Source organism: Oncorhynchus nerka, linkage group LG8 (assembly GCF_034236695.1).
Source record: "Oncorhynchus nerka isolate Pitt River linkage group LG8, Oner_Uvic_2.0, whole genome shotgun sequence".
Taxonomy (NCBI): Eukaryota; Metazoa; Chordata; class Actinopteri; order Salmoniformes; family Salmonidae; genus Oncorhynchus; species Oncorhynchus nerka.
This window is the reverse complement of record NC_088403.1, coordinates 57,671,705-57,696,766: the sequence shown is the minus strand read 5'-3', so window position 1 is coordinate 57,696,766 and position 25,062 is coordinate 57,671,705. Positions and strand designations below refer to the sequence as shown.

General features: G+C 41.8%; 1 protein-coding gene and 1 long non-coding RNA gene across 2 annotated transcripts in view; one reads left to right on the top strand and one right to left on the bottom strand.

The window, feature by feature from the left end:
• The window catches only part of LOC115133646 (echinoderm microtubule-associated protein-like 3), a 50,533-nt gene extending 28,156 nt beyond the window's left edge, over positions 1–22,377 (bottom strand). The window contains 1 exon segment of the mRNA XM_065021934.1: positions 22,012–22,377. Within this exon segment, the coding sequence (XP_064878006.1) occupies positions 22,012–22,036 (25 nt within the window). The 5' untranslated portion in view covers positions 22,037–22,377.
• A 257-nt stretch (positions 22,378–22,634) lies between these two features.
• LOC115116655 (uncharacterized) lies at positions 22,635–23,688 on the top strand. Its single transcript, XR_003861571.2, has 3 exons — positions 22,635–22,820; positions 22,999–23,160; positions 23,532–23,688. It is a non-coding gene; the product is annotated as an uncharacterized LOC115116655 (long non-coding RNA).
• Positions 23,689–25,062: the final 1,374 nt, after the last annotated feature.

The following is a 25,062-nucleotide window of genomic DNA, read 5'->3' as shown; positions in this document are numbered from 1 at the left end:
TTAGCAATCTCGCTGGAATAAAGACCTCCTCCATTCCTGTCATTATTAAAAGAGATTGTGATATCTCACATCTCAAAGTAGGGTTACTTAATGTTAGATCCATCACTTCCAAGGCAGTTATAGTCAATGAACTAATCACTGATCATAATCTTGAAGTGATTGGCCTGACTGAAACATGGCTTAAGCCTGATGAATTTACTGTGTTAAAAAAGGCCTCTCCCCCTGGTTACACTAGAGACCATATCCCCTGAACATCCCGCAAAGGTGGAGGTGTTGCTAACATAAACGAAAGCAAATTTCAATTCACAAAAAAACTGTTTTCATCTTTTGAGCTTCTTGTCATAATCTATGCAGCCTACTCGATCACTTTTTATAGCTACTATTTTACAGGCCTCCTGGGCCATATACAGCGTTCCTCACTGAGTTCCCTGAATTCCTATCGGATCTTGTAGTCATGGCAGATATTACAATTTTTGGTGACTAATATTCACCTGGAAAAGTCCACAGACCCACTCCAAAAGGCTTTCAGAGCCATCATCGACTCAGTGGGTTTTGTCCAACATGTCTCCGGACCTACTCACTGCCACAGTCATACTCTGTGGCAGTGTCCGGTTGAATAAATGTTGTGGATCTTAATGTTTTTCCTCATAATCCTGGACTATCGCCCCACCATTTTATTACATTTGCAATCGCAACAACTAATCTGCTCAGACCCCAAGGATCATCAAAAGGCGTGCTATAAATTCTCGTACAACCCAAAGATTCCTAGATGCCCTTCCAGACTCCCTCAACCTACCTAAGGACATCAGAGTACAAAAAAACTGAGGAACTCAATTTAACCTTGTGTAATAGCCTAGATGCAGTCTCACCCCTAAAAACAAAAAACATTTGTCATAAGAAACTAGCTCTCTGGTATACAGAAAATACCCGAGCTCTGAAGCAAGCTTCCAGAAAATTAGACTGGAAATAGCGCTACACCAAACTGGAAGTCTTCCGACTAGCTTGCGGTATCAACGAGCCCTCACTGCTGCTCGATCATCCTATTTTTTGCAAAGCTAACTAAAAAGCAGCATTCCCCAACAGAGGATGGCTTTCACTTCAGCAGTGATAAATTCATGAACTTCTTTGACGAAAAGATAATGATCATTAGAAAGCAAATTACGGACTCCTCAATTAAATCTGCGTATTCCTCCAAAGCTCAGTTGTCCTGAGTCTGCACAACACCGCCAGGACCTAGGCTCAAGGGAGACGCTCAAGTGTTTTAGTACTATATCTCTTGACACATTGATGAAAATAGTCATGGCCTCTAAACCTTCAAGCTGCATACTGGACCCTATTCCAACTAAACTACTGAAAGAGCTGCTTCCTGTGCTTGGCCCTCCTATGTTAAACATAATAAACTGCTCTCTATCCACCGGATGTGGACCAAACTCACTAAAAGTGGCAGTAATAAAGCCTTTCTTGAAAAAGCCAAACCTCGAACCAGAAAATATATACAAATCGGCCTATACCCGAATCGCCCATTCCTCTCATTTTTTTTTTAAAAGCTGTTGCGCAGCAACTCACTGCCTTCCTGAAGACAAACAATGTATACAAAACGCCTCAGCCTGGTTTTAGACCCCATCATAGCAGAGACTGCACTTGTGAAGGTGGAAAATGACCTTTTAATGGCATCTGTCCTCGTGCTCCTAGACCTGAGTGCTGCTATTGATACCATCGATCACCACCAGCTATGGGGACGACACAGCTGTACATTTCGATGAAACATGGGGAAGCCCCAAAATTGCCCTACCTGGAAGCCTGTGTTTCAGACATAAGGAAGTGGATGGCTGCATACTTTCTACTTTTAAACTCGGACAAAACAGAGATGCTAGTTTTAGGTCCCAAGAAAGAAAGATCTTCTGTTGAATCTGACAATTAATCTTCATGGTTGTACAGTTGTCTCAAATAAAACTGTGAAGGACCTCAGCGTTACTCTGGACCCTGATCTCTCTTTTGACGAATTTATCAAGACTGTTTCAAGGACAGCTTTTTTCCATCTACGTAACATTGCAAAAATCAGGAACTTTCTGTCCAAAAATTATGCAGAAAAATTAATCCATGCTTTTTTTCCTTCTAGGTTAGACTACTGCAATGCTCTATTTTTCGGCTACCCGGATAAAGCACTAAATGGCCAAAAGTTGAGAATAACACAAATATTCATTTTCACAAAGTCTGCTACCTCAGTTTGTATGATGGCAATTTGCATATACTCCAGAATGTTATGAAGAGTGAGCAGATTAATTACAATTAATTGCAAAGACCCTCTTCGCCATGCAAATGAACTGAATCCCCAAAAAACATTTCCACTGCATGTCAGTGATTCTCTCGTTAAAACAGGTGTGAGTGTTGACGAGGACAAGGCTCTGTCATGCTGATTGAGTTCGAACGACAGACTGGAAGCTTCAATAGGAGGGTGGTGCTTAGAATCGTTGTTCTTCCTGTGGTTACCTGCAAGGAAAGACGTGCCGTCATCATTGGTTTGCACAAAAAGTGCTTCACAGGCAAGGATATTGCTGCCAGTAAGATTGCACCTAAATCAACCATTTATTGGATCATCAAGAACTTCAAGGAGAGTGGTTCAATTGTTGTGAAGAAGGCTTCAGGGCGCCCAAGAAAGTCCAGCAAGCACCAGGACCGTCTCCTAAAGTTGATTCAGCAGCGGGATCGGGGCACCACCAGTACAGAGCTTGCTCAGGAATGGCAGCAGGCAGGTGTGAGTGCATCTGCACGCACAGTGAGGCGAAGACTTTTGGAGGATGGCCTGCTGTCAAGAAGGGCAGCCAAGAAGCCACTTCTCTCCAGGAAAAACATCAGGGACAGACGGATATTCTGCAAAAGGTACAGGGATTGGACTGCTGAGGACTGGGGTAAAGTCATTTTTTCTGATGAATCCCCTTTCCGATTGTTTGGGGCATCCAGAAAAAAAGCTTGTCCAGAGAAGACAAGGTGAGCGCTACCATCAGTCCTGTGTCATGGCAACAGTAAAGCATCCTGAGACCATTCATGTGTGGCGTTGCTTCTCAGCCAAGGGAGTGGGCTCGCTCACAATTTTGTTTAAGAACACAGCCATGAATAAAGAATGGTACCAACACATCCTCAGAGAGCAACTTCTCCCAACCATCCAGGAACAGTTCGGTGACGAATCAATGCCTTTTCCAGCATGATGGAGCATCGAGCCATAAGGCAAAAGTGATAACTGAGTGGCTCAGGGAACAAAACATCGGTATTTTGGATCCATGGCCAGGAAACTCCCCAGACCTTAATCCCATTGAGAACTTGTGGTCAATCCTCAAGAGGCAGGTGTACAAACAAAACCCCACAAATTCTGACAATCTCCAAGCATTGATTATGCAAGAATGGGCTGCCATCAGTCAGGATGTGGTCCAGAAGTTAAATGCCAGCATGCCAGGGCGGATTGCAGAGGTCTTGAAAAATAAGGGTCAACACTGCAAATCTTGACTCTTTGCATCAACTTCATGTAATTGTCAATAAAAGCCTTTGACACTTTAATTATACTTCAGTATTCCATAGTAACATCTGACAAAAATATCTAAAGACACTGAAGCAGCAAACTTCGTGGAAATTAATATTTGTGTCATCCTCAAAAGTTTTGGCCACGACTGTACTTTCCTACCGGATAAAGCACTAAATAAACTTCAGTTAGCGCTAAACACGACTGCTAGAATCTTGATGAGAACCAAAATATTTCATCACATTACACTAGCCTCTCTACACTGGCTTCCTCTTAAGGCTAGGGCTGATTTCAAGGTTTTACTGTTAACCTACAAAGCATTACATGGGCTTGCTCCTACCCATCTTTCCGATTTGGTCATGTCGTACATACCTACACGTACGCTACGGTCACAAGACGCAGGCCTCTTTACTGTCCCTAGAATTTCTAAGCAAACAGCTGGAGACAGGGCTTTCTCCTATAGAGGTACACTTTTATGGAATGGTCTGCCTATCCATGTGAGACGCAGACTCGGTCTCAACCTTTAAGTCCTTACTGAAGACTCATCTCTTCAGTGGGTCATATGATTGAGTGTAGTCTGGCCCAGGAGTGTGAAGGTGAACTTAAAAGCACTGGAGCAACAATCTGCCCTTGCCGTCTCTGCCTGGCCGGTTCCCTTCTCTCCACTGGGATTCTCTGCCACAGACCGTATTACGGGGGCTGAGTCACTGGCTTACTGGTGCTCTTCCATGCCATCCTTAGGAGGGGTGCATCACTTGAGTGGGTTGAGTCACTAACGTGGTCTTCCTGTCCGGGTTGCCCCCCCCCCTCCCCTTGGGTTCGTTCCGTGGAGGAGATCTTCGTGGGCTATACTCTGCCTTGTCTCAGGATAGTAAGTTGGTGGTTGAATATATCCCTCTAGTGGTGTGGGGGCTGTGCTTTGGCAAAGTGGGTGGGGTTATATCCTGCCTGTTTGGCCCTGTCTGGGGGTATCATCGGATGGGGCCACAGTGTCTCCTGACCCCTCCTGTCTCAGCCTCCAGTATTTATGCTGCAGTAGTTTATGTGTCGGGGGGCTAGGGTCAGTTTGTTATATCTGGAGTGTTTCCCCTGTCTTATCCGGTGTCCTGTGTGAATTTAAGTATGCGCTCTCTCTTTCGCTTTCTCACTCTCTCTCGGAGGACCTAAGCCCTAGGACTATGCCTCAGGACTACCCCAGTCCACCTGGTTGTGCTGCTGTTCCATTCTCAACTGTTCTGCCTGCGGCTATGGAACCTTGGCCTGTTCACCGGACATGCTACCTTGTCCCAGACCTGCTGTTTTCAACTCTCTAGAGACATCAGGAGCGGTAGAGATACTCTGAATGATCGGCTATGAAAAGCCAACTGACATTTTACTCCCGAGGTGCTGACCTGTACAACCACAGTGATTATTATTATCTGACCCTGCTGGTCATCTATGAACATTTGACCATGTTCTGTTATAATCTCCACCCGGCACAGCCAGAAGAGGACTGGCCACCCCTCATAGCCTGGTTCCTCTCTAGGTTTCTTCCTAGGTTTCAGCCTTTCTAGGGAGTTTTTCCTAACCACTGTGCTTCTACACCTGCATTGCTTGCTGTTTGGGGTTTTAGGCTGGGTTTCTGTACAGCACTTTGTGACATCAGTTGATGTAAGAAGGGCTTTATAAAACATTTGATTTATTGATTGATTGAACAGAGCAAAGTACAGAGAGATCCTTGATGAAAACCTGCTCCAGAGCACTCACGACCTCAGACTGGGGCGAAGGTTCACCTTCCAATAGGACAACGACCCGAAGCACACAGCAAAGACAACGCAGAAGTGGCATCAGAACAAGTCTCTGAATGTCCTTCAGTGGCCCAGCCCGAGCACAGACTTGAACCTGATCTAACATCTCTGGAGAGACCTGAAAATAACTGTGCAGCAATGCTCCCCATCCAACCTGACAGAGCTTGAAATGATCTGCAGAGAAGAATGGGAGAAACTCCCCAAATACAGGTGTGCCAAGCTTGTAGCGTCATACCCAAGAAGACACGGGGCTGTAATCGCTGCCAAAGGTGCTTCAACAAAGTACTGAGTAGAGGGTCTGAAAACCTTTGTAAATGTGATAATTATTTTTTGTGTATACATTTGCAAAAATGTCTAAAAGCCTGTTTTTGCTTTGTCATTATGGGGTATTGTGATATCATTATGGGGTATTGTGTGTAGATTGATGGGGGGGAAACAATTTAATACATTTCAGAATAAGGCTGTAATGTAACAAAATATGGAAAAAGTCAAAGGGTCTGAATACTTTCCGAAGGCACTGTATGTTTACTATAGCTTAATGAGGCAATAAAAATAAGATGTGACTAAACTATGACAAAAAAGAAAGGGCATTTAGTTGAATAAACTGTTTTCAACATTGACAATAACTAGACCAAATAATTATTCAAGACAATGATATTTTAGTCAAACTGACCAAATCAAAAGAGTGCCAAAATGAACACTGCTAGTGTGCAGGCGTAGTTGTCCCAGTAAAACTGGATCTAGGAAGATGGCAGCAACCACCAAACGGCGTATGCGAATGTGAGTAGATTCCGTTGAAAACAACGGTCGGCCATCTTAAATTAATGTAATTTTTTTTTTTAATGAAATCAAAATACTACTCCTATTACAGCCCAAGCGGTAAAGCTTCATATGACACAATTTTTTGCTTTGTAGCACCTACAGATAAAACTTAATGGAGTCTTAAAAAAGCCCTGGGAAAGGCTGATGTATAATAAATATGCAAACTTTGATCAATTATTTCTAAATTATGCTTTTAGATACAAAATGTAAAATATTGTCAACAACCTTTCCTCCAGAAGGCCATTCTATGGATTACATTTTGCGAAAATCCCCAAAAACTGGAAATTCTCATAAACAAGTCACGGATCTTATCGTTTTCTTAATGGTATGCAAGTGACCCACAGCATGATACTTTCTCTTTACTTTGTCCCTAACCCTTTGCCTACTGTCCCCACAGCTGGTATAACCTATGCTGCTACTGAATCCAACCACTGTAGCAGTTAAGCTATCATTTCACAGTCGTTGTTGTTGATACCAAGTATTTGTTACTCCAAGTGTGCTCATTTCCATTGGGAGGAGGAGTGGTTCTCACTGAGTGCCTCTCACCTACTTACTAGTGAGCACTGGGTGAAGCGTTTCCTAAAAGATCCTAGAGCACTTGACTGTTTTGCCTGGTTGGCTCGTAAGGAAAAAGGACACTTTAAACAGTTGGATAAGAATGCAGTGGCCAAGCGAACATAGAATCCATCCCCAGAGGAGAAACCGTTCCGCTTAACGACTTGAAAGCATGAAAATATCCCTCGCCTTGAAGCCTGCAAGAAAAATATATATATTTTCAGTTTCCAGTGATGGCTTCAAATCAATACACCCACCCGCACACACACACACCCACACACACCCGCACACACACACCCACACCCACCCACACACTTTTGTATGCAATCTCTGAAACCAGAACCATGGCTTCACTCCACCCACACACACACACACACACACACACCTGCCCACACACACACCCGCACACACACACACCCACACCCACACACACCCACACACTTTTGTATGTAATCTCTGAAACCAGAACCATGGCTTCACTCCACACACACACACACACACACACCTGCCCACCCGCCCACACACGACCAGAACCATAGCTCCAGTCCATACACAATGGGATCTTTGTGGGCTATACTCGGCCTTGTCTCAGGATGGTAAGTTGGTGGTTGAAGATATCCCTGTATTGGTGTGGGGGCTGTGCTTTGGCAAAGTGGGTGGGGTTATATCCTTCCTGTTTGGCCCTGTCCGGGGGTGTCCTCGGATGGGGCCACAGTGTCTCCTGACCCCTCCTGTCTCAGCCTCCAGTATTTATGCTGCAGTAGTGTCGGGGGGCTAGGGTCAGTTTGTTATATCTGGAGTACTTCTCCTGTCCTATTCGGTGTCCTGTGTGAATCTAAGTGTGCGTTCTCTAATTCTCTCCTTCTCTCTTTCTTTCTCTCTCTCGGAGGACCTGAGCCCTAGGACCATGCCCCAGGACTACCTGACATGATGACTCCTTGCTGTCCCCAGTCCACCTGGCCATGCTGCTGCTCCAGTTTCAACTGGCCTGGGCCCTAGGACCATGTCCCAGGACTACCTGACATGATGACTCCTTGCTGTCCCCAGTCCACCTGGCCATGCTGCTGCTCCAGTTTCAACTGTTCTGCCTTACTATTATTCAACCATGCTGGTCATTTATGAACATTTGAACATCTTGGCCACGTTCTGTTATAATCTCCACCCGGCACAGCCAGAAGAGGACTGGCCACCCCACATATGCTCTCTCTAATTCTCTCTTTCTTTCTCTCTCTCGGAGGACCTGAGCCCTAGGACCGTGCCCCAGGACTACCTGACATGATGACTCCTTGCTGTCCCCAGTCCACCTGACTGTGCTGCTGCTCCAGTTTCAACTGTTCTGCCTTATTATTATTCGACCATGCTGGTCATTTATGAACATTTGAACATCTTGGTCATGTTCTGTTATAATCTCTACCCGGCACAGCCAGAAGAGGACTGGCCACCCCACATAGCCTGGTTCCTCTCTAGGTTTCTTCCTAGGTTTTGGCCTTTCTAGGGAGTTTTTCCTAGCCACCGTGCTTTTACACCTGCATTGTTTGCTGTTTGGGGTTTTAGGCTGAGTTTCTGTACAGCACTTTGAGATATCAGCTGATGAACGAAGGGCTATATAAATACATTTGATTTGATTTGATTGAGCCTTGCCGGAAGGAAGACTCTCTCTGCAGTCTGTGTTCAGACCGAGACTGAACCAGCCGTCTACAGGGCCAGACCAAGCCTCTCACTGGAAACACACCACACAGACAGAACAACAGCAGTTATGGAAGATGATACAGGAATACATTTACATTACATTTGAGTCATTTAGCAGACGCTCTTATCCAGCGCAACTTATAGTTAGTGCATTCCTCTTAAGGTAGCTTAGGTGTAACAACCACATATCACAACCATCGCAACTTTATTGAGGACTTTATACATGAAATGAGAGAATGCAGTGTTACGCACTATACTGTGGTTTTGATAACACTACATGCATAATATTCTTGCTGTTTAAATTCCACCCTGAGGCGAACTGTAGCTGAACTCAATGAACTTGGTCATGATGACATACATAGGCAAACACGTGACTTCACACACTTGTTTGAAGAGGTCTTGAATGTAGCAGGAGAGCAAGAACCTCTAATCAAGGACAGGAAACACCTGACTCAAGTGGTTGAGTTAGGGCACTAAAGAATGTTGACATTCGCCAGCACCGTGAAGAGTAGATGCTCTGTGGCCTACAGATAATAAACCAACGAGGAGGTCTAATCTCAGAGTGTATACTAAACAACACAGTATGGGATACAGAATTAATGCTGCAATATAACTTTTTGGGCGACCCCTGACCAAATTCACGTATAAATGCGAGTCATAGATCTGTCATTCTCATTGAAAGCAAGTCTAAGAAACAGTTGATCTCTTCTATGTGCGCTATTTCTATTCTTAAGTTTAGTTTGTTTTTTTACTTTCGCTTTTGCAGACGAGCTTCAAACTAGAGGTCGACTGATTAATCGGAATGGCCGATTAATTGGGGCCGATTTCAAGTTTTCATAACAATCGGAAATCGGTATTTTTGGACACCGATTTTTGCCCTTTTTTTTTTTTACACCTTTATTTAATCTTGATTTAACTAGGCAAGTCAGTTAAGAACACACTCTTACTTTCAATGACGGCCTAGGAACGGTGGGTTAACTGCCTCGTTCAGGTGCAGAACGACAGATTTTCACCTTGTCAGCTCGGGGGATTCAGTCTTGCAAACTTCCAGTTAACTAGTCCAACGCTCTAACTACCTGCCTCTCATTGCACTCCACGAGGAGACTGCCTGTAACGAGAATGCAGTAAGCCAAGGTAAGTTGCTAGCTAGCATTAAACTTATCTTATAAAAAACAAAATCAATCATAATCACTAGTTATAACTACACATGCTTGATGATATTACTAGTTTATCTAGCGTGTCCTGTGTTGCATATAATCGATGCGGTGCGTATCGTTGCTCCAATGTGTACCTAACCATGAACATCAATGCCTTTCTTAAAATCAATACACAGAAGTATACATTTTTAAACCTGCATATTTAGCTAAAAGAAATCCAGGTTAGCAGGCAATATTAACCAGTTGAAATTGTGTCACTACTTCCATTCATTGCTCACAGAGTCAGGGTATATGCAACAGTTTGGGCCGCCTAATTTGCCAGAATTTTACGTAATTATGACATAACATTGAAGGTTGTGCAATGTAACAGGAATATTTAGACTAATGGATGCCACCCGTTAGATAAAATACGGAACGGTTCCGTATTTCACTGAAATAATAAACGTCTTGTTTTCGAGATGATAGTTTCCGGATTCTACCATATTAATGACCTAAGGCTCATATTTCTGTGTTATTATTATATTATAACTAAGTCTATGATTTGATAGAGCTGTCTGACTGTTTCATTATTTATTTGAGGCTAAATAGATTTTATTGATGTATTATATTCAGTTAAAATAAGTGTTCATTCAGTATTGTTGTCATTATTACAAATAAAAAAAATAAAAAAATTTAAAAAATTGTCCGATTAATCGGTATCGGCTTTGAAAAATCATAATCAGTCAAACTCTACTTCAAACAGCTGAAAATACAATATTTTTGTTATGGAAAATATTTCACAGCTGTTTAGATGGTATAATAATTCTCTACAGAATGACTGCTTGTTTTGTCACAAACAAAAACTAGGAAATGGCGGAGTTATTTCTGCATACTGCACCTTTAAATAGAACACAAGTATTTACATTTTAGGCCTCTCTATGGAATGGGTTGTAACACATTAGCCTCTGTTCCAATCCACTGACTTGAAACCTAAATGAAAAGCCAGCAACATGGAAGAGATTCCTTTTCAGTCTTTCAACTCCCATCGTTTTTGGCAAACCTCAGCTGATTCGATCAACTGCAAAGCATGAAGTTGAGACTTGTGGCCGAAAATTTCAACAGTTAGATATGAGAAACAGCTGGGAGAGAGAAGAGATTACAATGGACTATGTGTACTGTTAATGATCACTGAAACATGATCTATTTTATTTACCTCCCAATTCAGACAGACTCTTCCATGCAATCGTTCTCACTTTCTCTGCCTCGTTTTTGCTCGCTCTCACACACACACACACACACACACACACACACACACAAGCACCAACACTCCCACAATCCAAACCCAGAGTGTTTCTGCAGGAAAGAGGCTTAACATCATACAAAATGACTCACGCAAACTTTACACAGGACAAAAATCATATGACAATGTGTATAATGTAGAGGTTGTCTTGATTTTTCTCAGATTGTGTGGGCCTGCACCTCTGAATAATAAGTCTTCAGTCAGTATAGTTATCATATTTAAATAAACACAGAAATTCAGTTATTATACAGTATTACTGCTATTATCTGTGGCGAATGGAACAAGACTAGCATTAAATGCCAAAACTCACAGATCTGAGCAACCGTGGCTATGAGTCAGAAATCAAATCCCAAGGGGGCTTGAAAGATGAAGCCAAGAATGTGGACAGAATCTTGAGCCATCGCATAAATTACAATGTAATATACACTGAACAAAAATATAAATGCAACATGCAACAATTTGAAAGATTTTACTGAGTTACAGGTGATGAAGCCAGATGTGGAGGTCCTGGGCTGGCATGGTTACACGTGGTCTGCGGTTGTGAGGCCGGTTGGATGTACTGACAAATTCTCCAAAACGACGTTGGAGGTGGCTTATGGTAGACAGCTCTGGTGGACATTCCTGCAGTCAGCATGCGCCAATTGCACGCTCCCTCAAAACTTGAGACATCTGTGGCATTGTGTTGTGTGACAAAACTGCACATTTTAGAGTGGCCTTTTGTCCCCAGCACAAGGTTCACCTGTGTAATAATCATGCTGTTTAATCAGCTTGTTGATATGCCACACATCTCAGGTGGATAGATTATCTTGGCAATGGAGAAATGCTTTTGTGCATATGGAACATTTCTGGAATTTTTTATTTCAGCTCATGAAACATTGGACGAACATTACATGTTGCATTTATATTTTTGTTCAGAGTATTTAAGATTTGCCTGGTTTTATTACCGCTGCTGTTGCTAATGCTAACCATTAAAACTGCCACCACTAGTACAACCTTTAATAAAGAGTTCCATTTCAATATGTGTACCTACAAAAGCAGTGTGGTACGTAAAGGGAACACATTTTACAAAACTGGGTGAGACCGTAGCCATTATAAAAAAGGTACACTGCTGGCCACTTGCAGGTACAAAAGGCACAGTTGGGAACTTGCAGAACTACTGTACATTGCATTGTTGCAGCAGGTACTGCAGGTATGCACTCTCAAATGAGAGATTGGTTACTGTACAATACCTTATCATTCTTCATTCATTTGTGAACTGAAGGAACTGTTGCAGTCTTAGGCACAACCCATCTTTCAGGGGGACGTTCAAGAACGTAGCCAATAGCACTCCTGAACACATCGGGAAGTAATTAGTGGTTTGTGTTCTTGGTCTGTTTTTAGGGGAGGTATGGTATTTATGGTTGTGAACGGGAGCCGGAGCAACAGATGGGAATAGAATGTCCAGGAAGTGAAAAGGAAGAGGGGTTTATGTTTCCTCTAGAGGAGGCCTGGGCAACTACAGTCCTCGGGGGCCTGATTGGTGTCACACTTTTGTCCCAGCTAACACACCTGACTCCAATAATCAACTAATCATGATCTTTAATTTAAAATGCAATTAGTTTAAAATCAGCTGCGTTTGCTAGGGATGGGGGGGAAAGTGTGACACCAATCAGGCCCCCGAGGACTGTAATTGCCCAGACCTGCGTCTAGCGCAATAATGAACACTGGAGAGGGTTGTTTGCTCTCACACACACACACAGACCCAGCTGCCTTGTCACAAATTTCCAAGCTTCTATTTTTTCTGTCGTTACAACTTTTTTTCTCATGACAAGCCAAGGCCCGCGGGTGAGTCCCAAAGGAAGCTGGAGAGGAACACACACATGCACAACGACTGAACTGGACGGGGGCTGGAAGCAATCTGGAGTTCTGGAGTGCTGGAGTGGAGTGTGGTATCTGGTCTGATTGAATGTTGGAGCCACTCTGTTCCTCACGTCGTCCTCTTTTTATTCCTTTCTGTCTGTCTTTCTGTTCCTTTCTCTCATCATACACACACCAATTCTCTCCCTCAATCCATTTTAAAATCAAGTAAAGCTGGAAATAGTTTCTTGACGAAGCAGTGCTTGGCTAAAAGTAGTAAAATACACAACTACATTCTCCATTCATTATTTATGGTGACTTTATGAAAGTGACGCCAACTCAAACAACGCCTCAACAAACTGTTATTCCAGGGATCAGTTTAAGCCACTGTTTGTATAGAGTTGGACGCCATTTTACCAAGAAATATCAGAACCATAACATCACACTGATGAAAACTGATAAACAACGATACTGGTAGGAAAAGAAAACAACACAACTACGCTTTACGCCGCGGATGGTTATATTTGGACCCCCAAGTTCTCTGAGCATAATGGACATTATATAACACACTGCAAACACATCAGAAATCAGCCCCATTTTGATTTAAGAAATCGTGATCAAAAAACAAATGTAAGCAAGGTTTGAAATGATTATGTTTTAGTCAAACATTATACATGTTTGGGCTTCTTGCAGTCAATTTGCAATCCACAAATTATTTGTAATTAGAGTGCATTTGGAAAGTATTCAGAACCCTTGACTTTTTCCACATTTTTCTACGCTACAGCCTTATTCTGAAATAGATTTGTTTCTCATCAATCTACACACAATACCCCGTAATGAAAAAACAAAAACAGTTTTGGGGAAATATCACATTTACATAAGTAAGCTCTGTCAGGTTGGATGTGGAGCGTCGATGCACAGCTACATTCAGGTCTCCCCAGAGATGTTTGATCAGTTTCAAGTCCGGGCTCTGGCTGGGCCACTCAAGGACATTTCAGAGACTTGTCCCGAAGTCACTCCTGCATTGTCTTGGCTGTGTGCATCGGGTCGTTGTCCTGTTGGAAGGTGAACCTTTGCCTCAGTCTGAGGTCCTAATCGCTCTGGAGTAGGTTTTCATCAAGGATCTCTCTGTACTTTGCTCCGTTCATCTTCCCCTCGATCCTGAATAGTCTCCCAGCCCCTGCCGCTGAAAAACATCCCCACAGCATGATGCTGCCACCACCATGCTTCACTGTAGGGATGGTGCCAGGTTTTGTGACGCTTGGCAGACCAAAGAGTTCAATCTTGGTTTCATCAGACCAGAGAATCTTGTTTATCATTGTCTGAGAGTCCTTTAGGTGCCTTTTGGCAAACTCCAAGCAGGCTGTCATGTGCCTTTTATTGAGGAGTTGCTTCCGTCTGGCCACTCTACCATAAAGGCCTGATTGGTGGAATGCTGCAGAGAGGGTTGTCCTTCTGGCAGGTTCTCCCATCTCCACAGAGGAACTCTGGAGCTCTGTAAGTGTGACCATCGGGTTCTTGGTCACCTCCCTGACCAAGACCCTTCTCCCCCGATTGCTCAGTTCGGCCAGCTCTAGGAAGAGTCCTGGTGGTTCCAAACTTGTTAAATTTAAGAATGATGGAGGCCACTGAGTTCTTGGGGACTTTCAATGCTGGAGAAATGTCTTGGTACACTCCCTCAAATATGTGCATCAACACAATCCTCTCGGAGCTCTACGGACAAGACCACATGGCTTGGTTTTTGCTCTGACATGCACTGTCAACTATGGAACCTTATATATAGACTGGTGTGTGCGCCTTTCCAAATCATGTCCAATCAATTGAATAATCAATGGAAACTGGATGCACCTGAGTTCAATTGAGTCTCATAGCAAACAGTCTGAATATTTTAGTAAATAAGGTTTCTGTTTTTTATTTTTTATAAATGTGCAAAAAATGTCTAAAAACCTGTTTTGACTTTGACATTATGGGGTATTGTGTGTAGATTGATGAGGATTTTGTTTTATTTAATCCATTTTAGAATAAGGCTGTAACTTAAGAATTGGGGCAGCAGCCTAGTGGTTAGAGCTTTGGGCCATTAACCGAAAGGTTGCTGGATCAAATCCCCTAGCAGACAAGGTAAAAATCTGTCGTTCTGCCCCTGAACAAGCCAGTTAACCTACTGTTCCCAAGTAGGCCGTCATTGTAAATAAGAATTTGTTCTTAACTGACTTGACTAGTTAAATAATGGTTAAATAAATGTTAAAAAATGTAAAGAAATGTGTACGAGTCAAGGTGTCTGAAATACTTTCTGTATGAACTGTACGTTCCGCCCCCCCCGACCATCTGCTCAAGAAAAACAAATCTATAAAAATAGGCCCGCGCCTGAATCTAGTTGATGATCCCTGGTGTAGAGCCATTTACCGCCCACAAGACCTCAGATGGCCACTCGGCACAGAAAAGAGTGGAAATTAGAGAAACATCATCTAGATGTGTTATGATATCTGTTCTCCTTGTGCTGTAACTGTTCTGTCTTGTCCTGTGATTTAATGTTTTTAGTTGATTTATTTTTTATTGCACAACACTTCTCAGTTATCACTGGCCAGGCCGTCATTGTAAAGAAATTCACTCACCTAGATAAATAAAAGGTTAAACATTTAACATAAATATTTTGCCCAGGCTAACTTTTTGAAGAACTGTAGTTTAATTAAAAGGAAAAAGGACTTTTTAATCGAGGTTTGAATTGGTGTCAAAGTAGCGGTTTTATGGCTATAAGGACGTTTTCGTTTCCATCTTTATGTTTTATAGATGCCTTAATAATTTGGTATTTTCTTATCTTGATGTCTCCAAAGTCCTTACTTGCAATCTAACCTCAGATTGTTCGACTGATTTATCACTGTTACGTCATTGTGGTTGAAACAGTCTTAATCGAGACGTGAAGGTTATTTTCCATCCCAGACTCTCAAGAGTAAGGATTGACAGCACACACACACACACACACACACACACACACACACACACACACACACACACACACACACACACACACTCTTCCCACATTTCACCCACCCTTTATCAACTCCTTTCCAGTGATGCACCGTGGCGGGTGGCATTCACCACCTACAGAGAGCGTCTGTCCCCGTCACTTGTCCCCGGGACCCATGTCATCACGAGCATGATGCCACCACAATACATCCTGTGCCTATACGTTACACTTCTGCACGAGCCGTGGGCGATGCAGTCTTCCATCTAACTTCTCACACTGAACCGAAAGAGAGATATAGCTACATTACAGCAGAACACACTGACAGACTCAGCCCCACCTGCGAATATATGCAGGGAAATTAATACTGTCTGCTGCTATAACTCCCTGTCTAAAGTTGAATAGAAAACGCTGCTCTATGATCATATCTTATTATCGTATGAGAAAATTCAGAGTAGCATTGTCTGATGGAAAAGTGTGGACTTTCGTCGGCTGCTCAACCTACATCAATCCTTGACACACCAAAGCCTGCAGTAGAATACTCTATATTTGATACTCGCTGAAGATTAAACGTTGGTCGCAAATATTGAAGCTAAACACAAGATTAAGAGGATTAAAACAATCTGAAAATAAACATTAAACACCCACAGAGATTTATCTTGAGCTGTCTGGGGTCAACACAGTGTCACTATACTTAAATCGGAGGGAAATGTTGCAAGAGCATTCTTGCTTTGAATGCAGATAAAGCGATGAGGTATCAAATGTCAAGAGTAATACCAGTACGATCTCTCACTCACACACAGAGGATGGTAGTGCAAAGGAGATGCTGGATATAGTCAACCATGTCAAAAGCACACGCATTTTTTCTCATGTGTAGATAAAGCAAGTTATGAACAAACCTTTTACTGTCTACTGCAATGAAAACCATAACCAAATGAAGAGGTCCAGATAGAAGCAAGCTATCTGACGTTCTCAGACCCTAATCAACAGCGCTTTGTGACTTGACAGCATGGAATTATCAAGTAGCTATGGGGGAGAGACATTTGTGATTTTATGGACAGTTCAGCCTAATACCCACAATCCCTAACAGTAAACTCACTGACAGCCCACTGACAGTCCCATCCTGCTGACTGAATAAAACAGTGCTGATCTGATGGCAGTTTCACTTTGTAAGTCATAAATAGCTGAGCTTAGAATTTCTGTAGGATAAGCTGATCCCAGATCTGTACTTAGTGGGACTTATTCTAGTTAGCTGTGAGTGAAACATACTGGAGGTCGACCGATTATGATTTTTCAACGCAGATAGAGATTATTGGAGGACCAAAAAAAAGCCTATACCAATTAAATCGGCCAATTTTTATATATATATATATATATATATATTTGTAATAATGACAATTACAACAATACTGAATGAGCACTTTTATTTTAACTTAATATAATACGTAAATAAAATCTATTTACTCTCAAATAAATAATGAAATATGTTCAATTTGGTTTAAATAATGCAACAACAAAGTGTTGGAGAAGAAAGTAAAAGTGCAATATGTGCCATGTAAGAAAGCTAATGCTTAAGTTCCTTGCTCAGAACATATGAAAGCTGGTGGTTCCTTTTAACATGAGTCTTCAATATTCCCAGTTAAGAAGGTTTAGGTTGTAGTTATTATCGGTCTATTTCTCTATACCATTTGTATTTCATAGACCTTTGGCTATTGGATGTTCTTATAGGGATTATACTATTGCCAGCCTAATCTCAGTAGTTGATAGGCTTGAAGTCATAAACAGCGCTGTGCTTCAAACATTGCGAAGAGCTGCTGGTAAACACAGGAAAGTGCTGTTTGAATGAATGCTTATGAGCCTGCTGCTGCCTACCACCGCTCAGATTGCTCTTTCAAATATCAAATCATAGACTTATAATAAAACACACAGAAATACGAGCCTTAGGTCATTAATATGGTCAAATCCGGAAACTATCATTTAGAAAACAAAATGTTAATTCTTTCAGTGAAATACGTAACCGTTCCGTATTTTGTCAAACCGGTGGCAACCCTAAGTCTAAATATTGCTGTTACATTGCACCACCTTCAATGTTATGTCATAATTATATAAAATTCTGGCAAATTAATTACAGTCTTTGTTAGGAAGAAATGGTCTTCACACAGTTCGCAACGAGCCAGGCGGTCCAAGCTGCTGCGTATACCCTGACTCTGCTTGCACTGAACGCAAGAGAAGTGACACAATTTCCCTGGTTAATACTGCCTGCTAACATGAATTTCTTAACTAACTATGCAGGTTTAAAAAATATACTTGTGTATTGATTTTAACTTCTTGGTGACAGGGGGCAGTATTTTCACATCCAGATGAAATGCATACCCAAATTCAACTGCCTGCTACTCATCCCCAGAAGATAAGATATGCATATTATTAGTAGATTAGGATAGAAAACACTCTGAAGTTTATAAAACTGTTTGAATCATGTCTGTGAGTACAACAGAACTTATTTAGCAGGCGAAACCCCGAGGACAAACCATTCAGATATTTTTCAGATTCTGATTTTTTTTCTTTGAGGTCACTCTCTTTTCAATGGGTTTCATTGGGAATCCAGATTTCTAAGGGACCTTCTTGCAGTTCCTATCGCTTCCACTGGATGTCAACAGTCTTTAGAAATTGGTTGAGGTTTTTCCTTTGTGTAATGAAGATGTACGGCCTTCTTGAACGAGGGTAACTTAAAGTGTACTGTTAGATAGAGGTGCGTGACCAGAAAACATGCTAGTTTGTTTTCCTCCTGTATTGAACACAGATCATCCCGTTTTCAATTGTATCTATTATTTACGTTAAAAAATACCTAAAGTTGTATTACAAAAGTAGTTTGAAATGTTTTGGCAAAGATTACAGGTAACTTTTGAGATATTTTGTAGTCAAATTGCGCAAGTTGGAAACGGTGTTTTTCTGGATCAAATGCGCCAAATAAATGGACATTTTGGATATATATTGACGGAATTAAATCGAACAAAAGGACCATTTGTGATGTTTATGGGACATATTGGAGTGCCAACTAAAGAAGCTCGTCAAAGGTAATGCATGAATTATATTTTTATTTCTGCGTTTTGTGTCGCGCCTGCAGGGTTGAAATATGCTTCTCCCTCTTTGTTTACTATGGTGCTATCCTCAGATAATAACATCGCTTGCTTTCGCCGAAAAGCCTTTTTGAAATCTGACATGTTGGCTGGATTCACAACAAGTGTAGCTTTAATTTTCTATCTTGCATGTGTGATTTCATGAAAGTTTGATTTTTAAAGTAATTTATTTGAATTTGGCGCTCTGCATTTTCACTGGCTTTTGGCCAGCGTCCCACATATCCCAGAGAGGTTTTTAAGAAAGGCATTGATGTTTATGGTTAGGTTCATTGGTGCAATGATTGTGCTTTTTTCACAAATGTGCTTTTGTTAAATCATCAACCGTTTGGCGAAGTAGGCTGTGATTTGATGATAAATTAGCAGGCACCGCATTGATTATATGCAATGCAGGACAAGCTAGTTATTCTAGTAATATCGTCAACCATGTGTAGTTAACTAGTGATTATGGTGAGATTAAACTTATCTTGTAAAAATAATCAATGCTAGCTAGCACCTTACCTTGGCTCCTTGCTGCACTCGCAAAACAGGTGGTCAGACTGCCACGCAGTCTCCTCGTGGATTGCAATGTAATCAGCCATAATCGGCGTCCAAAAATGCTGATTACCGATTGTTATGAAAACTTGAATCGGCCCTAATTAAATCAGCCATGCGAATAATCGGTCGACCTCTAAAACATACTGACAGACAGGCATTACCCACAGTTGCAAACCGGCGTCTGCCTCTCCATGTGATATTGGGCCCGTTAGATATTGCAGCCGACTTTAAAGGCGAGTCGAGACTGATTGATCTACAAATCATAACTAACTAACTACTCAATATTATTTGTAGATCAGTCAGTCACAATTTACTCAACATATACTGCACTGACACAAATGACTGTTGATTGGTTGAAAGAAATTGATAATAGAAGATTGTGAGAGCTCTACTGTTAGATTTCAGTGCAGCCTTGGATATTATTGACCATAACCTGTTGTTTAGAAAACATAATGATTTATGGCTTTTCAACCTGGATCCAGAGCTATATATCTAATATAACACAGAGGATTTTCTTTCATGGAAGTCTCTATAATTTCAAACATGTAGGGTGTGGTGTACCGCAGGGCAGCTCTCTGGGCCCTCTACTATTTTCTATTTTTACCAATGACCTGCCACTGGCATTAAACAAAGCCTTTGTGTCCATGTATGCTGATGATTCAGCCATATTCGTGTCAACAACCACGGCTAATGAAGTCACTGAAACCCTAAACAAATAGATGCAGTCTGTTTCGGAATGGGTGGTATTAATAAACTGGTCCTGAACGTCTCTAAAACTAAGAGCATTGTATTTGGTACAAATCCGGTCCTAAGCTCTTGACCTCAGCTGGATCTGGTAATGAATGGTGCGGCTGTTGAACAAGTTGAGGAGACTAAATGACTTGCTGTTACCTTAGATTGTAAATGTCATGGACCAAAACATATAGATTCAATGGTTGTAAAAATGGGGAGAGGTCTTTCCATAATAAAAGAGATTCTCTGCTTTTTTGACACCACACATTAAAAAAAGCAAGTCCTGCAGGCTCTAGTTATATCTTATCTTGATTATTGTCCAGTCATGTGGTTAAGTGCTGCAAAGAAAGACCTAGTTAAGCTATAGCTGGCACAAAACAGAGCGGCACGTCTTGCTCTACATTGTAATCAGAGGGCTGATATAAATACTATGCATGCAAGTCTCTCTTGGCTAAGAGTTGAGGAGAGACTGACTGCATCACTTATTTTTATTAGAAACATTAATGTATTGAACATTCCAAATTGTTTGCAGTCAACTTACACACAGCTATGACACACACACACTTACCCCACCAGACATGCCACCAGGGGTCTTTTCACAGTCTCCAAATTCAAGAACACTTTCAGTATTATAGTAGAGCCATTAGTGTATGGAACTCCCATCTCATATTGCTCAAATGAACAGCAAACCTGGTTTCAAAAAACAGATCTATCAACCCCTCACGGGACACAACGCTTCTACCTTATTTGACCTAGATATTGTGTGTGAATGTATTGATATGTGACATTTTTACATCTATGTAGTTCTGTCCTTGATCTGTTTTTGTCTATTAATGTTCTGTATTGTGTCATGTTACATGTATTATGTGGACCCCAGGAAAAGTAGCTACTGCTTTCGAAACTAGCTGATGGGGACCCTAATAAAATACCCAAATACTATGATACATCACGGTTTTTCTGCTCTCAAACATTGACTGTTACCCTGTGTGTGTGTATGTCGGCAGTAGCAGCATAACCAATGCTACTGCAACATGGGGGGACAATTAATAACAGCCACAAACTGAATAACTGTCATTTCCATTTAAAACCATGCCCAAAGATGTCTGGGTGAGAGATGGGTAGGTACCCCCAAATTAGTTAATGCATCACATCTTGAACACCCATCATGTCAATATGCTGTTTATAGTTAATAGTTCCTCTCTCTTGCTTGATCTAGGAACCTTTGAAGTTTCTCAAGTGCAGATGGTGGTCCAACAACTACAGTGACTGTAGAACTCTGACAGGGCTTTAAATACATCCATAACTACGGACATATTCAATTGTGTCTAGCCTGTTGCTCAATGCACTGAACTAACTTCCACATAGGACTGTCAGCCCTAGAGCTTTGAATATGACTGTTGTTTCAGCATGATCAAGGAGCTTATAGTGATACATCACTATTCAAATTCAAATCAACCCATTTGAATGCATCCCTGTTTATTGGTGTAGCTAATGGGGTTGCCTTGCCATAGAAACAGTCAAGAGACCACAAACTAAGGAACTAACCTGGCAAAAAGTAATCTAGCATCCTACCCAATTGGGAGAGAACATTCTAGATATCATTCTGTTCCCACGTCTGCCATTCACCAAAACTCCATATGCACACCCTATCTCAAGAGAGATGACGGGGGATATAAATCACTTTGTTTCACACCTACCTATAGGATACAACAACGTGAATTTTCATGATTTAAAAGAGTGAACAAGAACATAGCAAAATCCTTACAAACTGAAAGCACATAACATCATTGACCCTAGGTTATCATCAAATTGCGATTACTCCTTTATACAATTGCAAAGGTGTGTTTTCAGTTTTTCAATTGCATGTTTCGCACAAACTACACATGCTGCTTTGTCATTTGCAGACTGATACGCCCACATAAGTAACTGTGTGGTTGACATACAGAAAGAAGCAACTCAAAGTCTGAAATGGTTCAATACAAATACGATTTTAGATGCTTTACTTACCTAGGCTATTCGTAGAACCATCCATGACTGATCGCCCAGAGGTTATTTACTGTCTTCTAAGAGTGGAGTTTGTTTTGGGGTGTATTTTCCATGCTGCTGCTCGTACCCGGAGCGTGTCAGAAGTCACACTCGGGAGCTCGCGCTGAAGTTGTTTCTTTAGAAAAGAGAGGAGACACGCATGGCAACGTGCGCAGTTGCTAGAGAGGATTGTGTGTCTCTCCCCCCCCCCAAAAAAAGAATGCACTCAAATACTTTACACAAATCCAGGAAATGAGCTGAACATTGGGGGGGGACAAGTGCACAATCGCCCAATAGATTCACATACACTCCGCACCAGAATTTCCCAAATGATGCTCGTGGAGACAAGTATGGTATAACTATCCCCCTGTTTTGCGATGGCTATGTGTGTATATAATAATAATATGCTTCTTACTGAAACGTTGTAGAACTTCTTTTTGAGTTACACCCCCTGTCATCCAAAAAGTTCTGTTCAACTGATATTTTTAATTCACAGATATTTCCTGCCACCTGGTGGCGTGTTTTTGTACTTATCTTCAACGACACGATGGCGGAACTAAAGCTCGACGTCTTTGTTTTTGTAATGATGGGGGAACAAAAACCCGCTTGAACCAGGAAATGCATCCGGGGGTTCTACATGGAGTGACATGTCTGAAGGAGACGTGATACGATGGAGAATCTCACCACACTTTTACCTCTACGTATAACTTGCGAGCTTCTAAGGTCACTCAAGTTGAATTGTCACATAATTATGTGACATAGTTATAAATTGAATGGCTACTTATAGCTAGGTAAAAGATACAGTATATTGTCCTGTGTTTATGTCTGTTGTGTCATGCTCCCATCAAAACCACAGAGATTGATCTGCACATATGTTTTGCAAGCTGTCACAATATATTCATATTAGTGCAGATTCATAGTGTCACTGTACTATTTGTCCCATGTCAGCTTCACTCTTCTCTTTTGTAGGAGCCACATGATGCATGAACCATGAACTGTGTCTGCTGTCTACTACGGGTCCAGAGTGTGTGGTTCCTGGTCCCCTCTGTCAGAGCAGCTGTCCAACATGCCACCCTGTGTCAGACAGCCACAGCATTTTCCCTAATTACACTACACAACACCTGTGGCCAGGTATGTCACACCCTAAATCCATAGGAATTTCCCCAGGTAATCACATCGACATGGTAGTTAAATTTGAGTGGATAGCGGTGGGTGATCGTTAACCTCAATCGTAGGGTTAGGAGCACTACGGCAGGGCTCTCCAACAATGTTCCAGGTGAACCCCAGTTGTAACTAACCTGATTCATCTTATAAACCAATTCATTATTAGAAACAAATGCACCAGATTAGAGTTGGAATGAAAACCTACAGGATAGTAGCTCTCCAAGAACAAGGTTGGAGAGCCCTGCACTACGGTGTATCAAGTTACCCTTTCATGCATTTTGTTGAACTATGTTGACTGCTTGTACCTCCTCGTCAATGCATTTCCTCGTCCTCAACAGGCACTGAGGTGTTTCCATGACAGCCCTGGATGTTATAAGAGCCAGCTCGTACCCACAGACCTAAGAGGACGAGGATAGAATAAATGACAGATCACTGATAACTCATGATGACCTGTTTGAGAGGGTGGCCAGGAACGGAGTGGTGGATGTCTTCAGTAAGAGGGGAATATGGCATCGAGGTCACGTAGAGTTCATTTACGCAGCCTTGAAGAAGGTGCCAGAGTTCGGTGTGGAACGGGACCTTACAGTTTACAACAAGCTGTTGTATGTTTTCCCCAAGGAGGTGTTTGTGCCCAGGAACTTTATCCAGTGCATGTTCAACCACTACCCCCGACAGCAGGCGTGCGGGGTGCACCTGCTGGAACAGATGGCGAACTAGTGGTGGCAAAGTTAACGTAGGGGCGTGGCCAATTGCGTGGTCTCTGACCAGATATTTTAATGACCCTCCTCTTGGCCACAGGCACAGTTTTGCTATTTCAAAGCTAATTTCCTGCAATAATACACATTTTGCCATAGCTTATGCTATTGGAGTGACTCAAATGTAACTAAATCAATGGGGGCCCCATGCCATGACACTTTTGGAATTTTAGATTCTCTCTGACTAGTTTTTAGTGGTGCTTGTTAGTTGTCAAAGATGATCTTATTTAAAAAATATATAGGTCCGTTATCTTTTCTACATACTTTACATCCGGTTCTGTCGTTTATATTTATACTGACATTTCACCAAACCCCACATTTGTATTGTTTGTTTTTTTAAATTATATTTCATGTTGGCAACAATTTAGCAGCGGTTGCCCGCCCCTGCTAAATGAATATAGGGGTAACACTGGTGTGTGTGTGAGAGAGAGAGAGCGAGATTTGGCCCACTGTTTTCACAACAGTGGCTCTCAAACCATTAAAATATGAAGCAAGATATTTCATTGTCAGACCCTTGTTTTGTCATTCATTCATGTTCTGTATAATCAGGTATCATGTTCTGTATAATCAGGCATCATGTTCTGTATAATCAGGTATCATGTTCTGTATAATCAGGTATCATGTTCTGTATATTCTGTATAATCAGGTATCATGTTCTGTATAATCAGGTATCATGTTCTGTATAATCAGGCATCATGTTCTGTATAATCAGGTATCATGTTCTGTATAATCAGGCATCATGTTCTGTATAAACAGGTATCATGTTCTGTATAATCAGGTATCATGTTCTGTATAATCAGGTATCATGTTCTGTATAATCAGGTATCATGTCAAATGTCCAAACTTAAGGTCCAGATCTTCAGGGACAAGATTCACCCTATGAGGAAGTACCAGCGCATCTTCTGATGGTTCCCCAAGTTCAAGCACGCCAACCCCTTCCCCGTCCCCCTGCAGCTCCCTGGGGACCTTGTTGACTTGGCCAGCCTCAGTCTCAACCGCATCGCTAACAACCTATATTTAATTTATCAGTTATCATTGGCTAGGTGCAACTCCAGATGATGCACTGCAAACATACGGTTCTCAATGTTGTTACCAGTCAAAAGCTTGGACACAC